Source organism: Octodon degus, unplaced genomic scaffold (assembly GCF_000260255.1).
Source record: "Octodon degus isolate 3935 unplaced genomic scaffold, OctDeg1.0 scaffold00212, whole genome shotgun sequence".
Classification (NCBI taxonomy): domain Eukaryota; kingdom Metazoa; phylum Chordata; class Mammalia; order Rodentia; family Octodontidae; genus Octodon; species Octodon degus.
The window spans coordinates 3495738-3502472 of NW_004524788.1; the positions used below are offsets into that span (position 1 = coordinate 3495738).

Consider the following 6735-nt stretch of genomic DNA (forward strand, 5'->3'; position numbering starts at 1 on the left):
AGTGTGTGTGTGTGTGTGTGTGGCCAGCTCAGCCCACCAGGGGGCGGGCTGGCTGGCATGTGGTGCTGGGGATTGAACCGTGGTCGCTGTCCTTTTGCTTAGCTTAGCTTGTTCTAAGTAGGTGCTTTAGACCACTGAGCCATCTCACCAGCCCCGAAGTCCTTATTTTTATCATAGTTTTTAAAATACACTTTTTTAAAAAAGAAAAAGCCTTTTTATAACTTTTTTTTAAAAAAAATATTTATTTGGTACAGGGTCTCCCTACACAACTCCTACTCATAGTGATCTTCCTGTCTCAGCCTCCCCATTGCTGGAATTACACATGTGCACCACCGCACCCAGTTTCAGTGGCCAGCATGATGTACCTGGGTTTCCAGGACTGGCATGGCATGTGGTACCACAGATCGAACCTGGGTCTTTATGCTGCCAGGCAGGCACTTAGAGTACCAAGTATCACCCCAGCTCTAAAATACACTTTTTTAATTTACTTGTGTGTGTGTGTGTGTGTGTGTGGCCAGCTCAGTCCACCAGGGGGCGGGCTGGCTGGCATGTGGTGCTGGGGGATTGAACCGCAGTCCCTGGGCTTTGCTAAGCTTGTTCTAAGTAGGTGCTTTAGACCACTGAGCCATCTCACCAGCCCCAAATACACTTTTTTAAAAAAAATTTTTTTATCTTTATGTATTTGGCATAGGGTCTCACTACACAGCTTGGACTTGTATTGAATTTCCTGTTTTAGCCTCCCCAGCACTGAGATTATAGGCATGCACCACCATGCCCCATCTTGGAGGTCTCTGAGTACCCAGGACAAGACTGATATGGCCTGTGGTACCAGGAATCGAACCCGCGTCCTTGCACTTGCCTAGATAGGTACCTAGATCACTATCTCTGCAGCCCCTAAAATATGCTTTTTAAATGGTCTTGTTAATTGGACCAGTTAGCAGATATGCCTTGTGTCTACTTCCCACTGCCTAATGCTGTGATTTAATATTTTTATTTACTGAGAAGAGAAGCAGCACACAGCTGACAATCACTCTTGCTGCAGCCAGTCTCCTGTGATTTCAGTGTGAATCTCGGTGATGTGGGCTCTTCTTCAACCTGTCATTTCTCTGGTTCTGTAAATGCCTCTCAGGTGGGTGACTGTTCCACTCTGAAGAAGTCAGTGAGGTTTTGGCCTTTTCTAGCCTTCATCATCTAAGCCTTAGGATGGTGAGACTATATGAGCACTAAGCCGTGGTAGACAAATTTGCTTTATTTAGCTCCCTCCAGAGTCCCTTCCTCAGAGAAATTTGCTGATTGGCAGAAACCACAGCCGAATGAACATCTCTCCCATCAAGCTTCACATTCCCCAGCAATGCTGCCTCTCTCTATTGCCTGTGTCTCAGAACACAGGTGACCAAGGAAGTGCAGCACAGGGCTGGTGAGATTGCTCAGCGTTCTAAGGGCCTGCCTGGAAAGTACAAGGACCAGAGTTCAATCCCCAGTACTGCATGTCATGCCGGCCCCTAAACTGGGCATGGTGGCACATGCCTGTAATCTCAATACTGGGGAGGCTGAGACAGGAATATCAGTATAAGTCTGAACTGCATAGCGATACCCTGTATCAAAATAAAACCAGCCAGCAGTACAACAATGGAAAGTTGATGAAGTAGCTCAGACTCAAAGCATCAACACATGTTCTGGGTTTGTGTACACCGAGGAAGAAACTCAAGGCTTCCGCATGCTGAGCACGCTATTGTTGAATACCATCTCTAGCCCCTTTACTTCCATGGAAACATTTTTAAAGCCATATATATGTGAATGAAGGATAAAACCGTGAAGTGGACATTGACATTGATAGGTTGCCTTCTTTGTATTCCCAGTCCAAAGAAGTGTCACTTCACAGGTGCATTTGAATTTTAGTTTTCACACTAGTTGGGCCCTTTAGCCTGGCCTCAAACTCCTGGGTGCTGGGATTATAGATAGGCATGTACCACCACACTTGGTTGATTTTTTTTTTCTTTTTTTCTTTTTTTTTTTTTTTTTTTTTTTTTTTTTTTTTGAGACAGGGTCTGCCTATGCAGTTCAGGCTAACCTTGAGCTTGCTTTGTAGCTCAAGCTGTTCTCAAACTCAACCATGAAGTTTATAAGAGATTTTGTTAGGGGTTTTAAAGGAGGGGGCTTTGTTTTTGGGGGAGACAGGGACTTACTATGTAGTCCAGGAAGCCCAGACTGTTCTTGAATTTGTAATCTTCCTACTTCAACCTCCTGAGTGCTATGAAGATGCTTTTGCTTCCCCCCCCCCCTTATGGTACTGGGGATTGAATTTGGGACCTTGTACTTGCCAGGCAGGTGCTTATGCCCCAAGCTACATTCCCCACCCCAAAGGTACTTTTAAAAGGGATTTTTAAAAAAACCAGCTGATTCATAATATTACAGTCACCCTGATTTCCAGAGATGAGAAGAAAACTTACAATATCTACTGTACTTACTGTCTTTGGCTCTCCCTCCCTCTCCGCTGTCATTATGAAACAGTAAAGAGTACAGCATTTCCATGCTTTAGTACCCATGTCAGAAAGAACAGATGTGCTATTGCTGCCATTCGTGTATCTCAGGACCCTCCCTGGAAGACAGAAGAAAGCTTTCTCCTTGTACTCTCTGTCTCCAACACCACGCCTAGATCATAAGGATGTCTGGTGACAGAAACTACTTAGCCCGCCACAAAAAGCAGCAGAAACCTATAGTAAGATGAGTTCAGTGATGAGACACTTTAGACCTAGGGCTAGTTAGCTGTTTTCTGGCCAGATAGTGCCGGTCCCGGTACTCTGTAGGTACAGTGGTGTCAGAATACAACTCATCTTGGAAGACAGCTGCAAACTGTTCAAGCCAAAAAAAAGGAGAGAACACTACTGTGAGATTTAGTGAAACTTTCCATTAGAGAAATAACCATTACTGTATGGAAAGCAAATCTGAGGTTAGGTGGCTCAGATGGGTGGGGTTTTTGCTAGTTTCATTCATTTTTTGTGGTACCACTGTGGGAAGAAAAGTTTGGCTGCCAATCACATTAGTCATGCTTACAAGCATGTTACCAAAACCCCTTGTCCACTAGAGTAAATGTGGAGAGGTATGCATAGTAATATGGTTTCTATTATTGTAAGTTTAGCTTATGAATAACAATCATATAAGCAGTTTTGTTTATATGCTTTTGCCATCCTAGGTACTGAGTCCAGGGCCTTCCATGCTAGGCAAATTACTCCACCACTGACCTTCAGCCCTGGCCTTGTTCATTCTTTGCTTTGAGACAAGGTCTTGCTAACTTTAGCAGGATCACCTCCAACTTGCAGTCCTGCATCAGCTCCCAAGTGGCTGAGGCCACAGATGTGTGTCACCTCTCCAGGTGACAAAGAGCATTCTTTTGTTTTGTTTTTTTTTAAAGACCATTTATTTTTATTTTTTTATTTATTTTATTTATTTGTGTGTGTGTGTGTGTGTGTGTGTGTGTGTGTGTGTGTGGCTAGCTCAGCCCACCTGGGGGCAGGGCTGGCTGGCATGTGGTGCTGGGGGATTGAACCACAATCCATGTGCGTTGCTAAGCTTGTTCTAAGTAGGTGCTTTAGACCACTGAGCCACCTCACCAGCCCCCAAAGAGCATTCTTGTATTGCATATAGACAGTGCTCTGGAACTCACTGAATGTTGCAAAGCCAGTTTCACACTTTACCCATAAATAAGCCATTGATCTATAACAACCAACTTATATTTCTTCAACTCCTAAATTTGTTCCTCAGAAATTCATGGTAGGAGGGGGCATGGCCCTAGCTCAGGCCTTTAAGTGGCTGCTTCCACAAAGCTCTCAGCCTCAGGTTGCTGGAGTTTGAACCTCACAGCTCTCCCGCTGGCCAAAAGTGCCCTGAAGGCATTCGAGGAACAAAAAAAAAGAAATTCATGGTAGGAGATGTGGCAATTAATATAAAGCAAAATGAATTTCTGAGTGAATCACCTGTCAGCTTAAAACTTAAACAGAATCTGCTAAAACTTGAGTTAGATCCCCAGGTGGAATCATAAGCATTGTACTTGACCTTGAAGCCTGGCTCTACCCTTATAAGCAGTATGTTTTTGTTTTTGTGGAACCAGGGATTGAACTCAGGCCCTTGTGCTTGCCAGGGAAGCACTTATTCCACTGAGCCATCTCCCCAGCCCTAAGCAATATGTTCATGGATAAGATTCTTAAGCTCTATAGGCCTCAATTTCCTCATGTGTAAATTGAGGATAACAACACCTACTTAACAGGCTTGAGAATAAGTTACATATCTAAATCATTGCCTAGCCAAAAAAAAAAAAAAAAAAAAATCCTTAGAAAAAGGGGCCTGGCCCTCACTCAGTTCTTTAAGTGGCTGCTTCCACAAAGCTGTCAGCCTCAGGTTGCTCTAGTTCGATCCCCACAACTCCAACCAGCCAAACCTGCCCTGAAGGCATTCGGAGCAAAAAAAAAAAAAAACCCTTAGGAATCATTGCCTAGCACATAGCAAGCACGTAATATATGTAGTTATCATTATTACATCACAATACAGTCAGAGGATTCACAAATCTTGTGCCAAAAATATTACTTAAAGTACTCAAGGCATTAATTATACAAGAATTAAAATTATGCAAGGGCATGCAGTAATTACCTTACCATAGTAGGTTTGGTTCAATTGCTTAAGTATCTAACTCATAGAGTAATTCAGGTTCTAAGAAAAACACTGCCTTAGCTGGGTATGTGGTACACTCACACTCCTGTGGTCCTAGTTACCTGGGAGGCTGAAGCAGAATGATCTCCTGAGTCCGTAAGTTCAAGACCAGCCTGGGCAATATGTGAAACCCCCACCTCAGAAGAAAAAGAAAACAGCATATATCTAAAAAATTGACTTCCCTCATGGTTGTAGACATGTCAGTATTATCAGTGTGAAGTCTGGTATTTTAAAAGTGATCTTAGCCTAATGGGCACTAAAAAGGATTCTGAGTGTCAGATCGCTGGAGACAAATTCACCTGCCTCGCATCAGTGAGTGTCAGCAGTTATGAGGACGTGTGAGCACGCCATGAGCAAGGCTGAACTGAAAAGCAGCAGCAGAGTTGAAACCCTTGGACAAAATGAAAGCAGTTGCTTGGAGCTGAGGGCAGAGCTCAGCGGGCAGCTCTTGCCTACCAAGCCCAAGGACTTTGGTTTCATTCTCCACCTGCCAGAAAGAAAACAGTTACTTGGCACTGATGTGACGTCTCTGTGGTTAAAAGTAAATACATGTTCACTAGGGAGAGCTCATTTAGACCCTTCCAATAAAAATGTCAAGATACCCACATTGAGGATGTTAACTTTATTTTTGAACACATGAACCGTTTTAATCATGTTCTTTAAGAGGTCTTCAAAAATCTTCTGCTCACAGCAATTTGATACATTATTTTCTTGATCTGAGATTTAAATTTATTTCTCTTTTCCTGTTTCTCTCTCTCCCTTCTCTGCCTTTCCTTGAATTTGTCATTGGCGAAGATGGTATATATCTTAAATTCCTTGTAATTAAGACGCTTTTGTTGGGGAAGAAAAAAAAATTAGTTTAGGAAAGATTTGATACACTACTATAGGCGACAATAGAATTGTAATTATTTAGCCCTTAGAAAGAAGGCCGAGTATCTTCCTCAGATGACCCAGTATTCTCCGCCTTGGCTGCACCAACACAGACATCCCCTCTACACAGCGTGAAGACTCCATCGTCTTCACGCTGGCCTCTCTTAGGACTTAGCTCACATGGTCCTGACATGGGGTTACTTTCTTTCTACTTACTCAAATCTCTGAACCTTCCCTTAACACCAGTTACTGCCATGTCATTATATTTCTTTCTCTAAGCTTCTAAAGGTGTGGGTCCACATTACGTGATAGAGCACTTATTCTGTTCCTATGTCCCTCCCGATTTTCTCTGACCCTAGCTCCATGCAGTTGCTTCTCTACCCTCCTCCTCAGCCATCTCTAGCATGGATGATAGGATATTATTATATGTGCTGCTGAAGTGAGCACAGGTAATAAAATGTTGTCTTCTGTTTTTATTAAGAGGTTGCCATGCTACACTTGGGATCTGTACTTACACGGTCATCAGTGGAGCCAAAGCCATAGAAGAACTCTTTGAGATGCTCTTTTTTAATATTAAAGAGAAATTTGTACGTGCGGAAGTTGGTTGTACTGATTCTCTGCTCTCCATTTATATCAAGCAGTCTAAAAACATGACGGGGATGGCAATACATAAATTGTTCTTCCAAATGATTCTGTTTGGAGAGAAATATGAGAGACAGGGAATAGTACTGGTGGCTGCTTTCTAAACTTGTTATTTCCAGGCTTGTATGGTCACCAGACCATTCCCCATTCCTTAGAGAGCTAAAAGCACAGCTCAGAGGTGAAAGGATTCAGTCATCAATGGGTGGAAGCCTGCGTGAGCACCTGCATTCAGAGGGAACCTAGGCCCCCTGGAGTAATAAGTTGTGGTAGGCAGAGCTCTTGTGGCCATAATGCATTTCCTCACATCCACCAAGGTCTTGTGAAAGTTTGTGATAAAACTGGAACCACTCAAGGTCATTTCCTCGAGGAGTGGAAATATAAATATACACGAGGCTGTGTGCAGCAAGGAGGAATGCAAAGGTGTTTCCCATCTATATTATTCATCTCCTTCGGAAGGTCTCTCAGCAACAGGACCACTGAGAGATCAAGGCACTGGAAATAACGTGATTCTTTTTTTTT

At 43.2% G+C, this 6735-nt stretch overlaps 1 protein-coding gene across 1 annotated transcript in view; it reads right to left on the reverse strand.

The window, feature by feature from the left end:
* Nucleotides 1-5363: 5363 nt before the first annotated feature.
* Efcab9 (EF-hand calcium binding domain 9) overlaps nt 5364-6735 on the reverse strand; it is a 7276-nt gene continuing 5904 nt past the window's right edge. The window contains exons 3-4 of the mRNA XM_004644847.2: nt 6090-6266; nt 5364-5534 (exon numbers count right to left, since the gene is read on the reverse strand). Of these exons, the coding sequence (XP_004644904.1) occupies nt 5364-5534; nt 6090-6266 (348 nt within the window). The remainder of the gene's footprint in view (nt 5535-6089; nt 6267-6735) is intronic.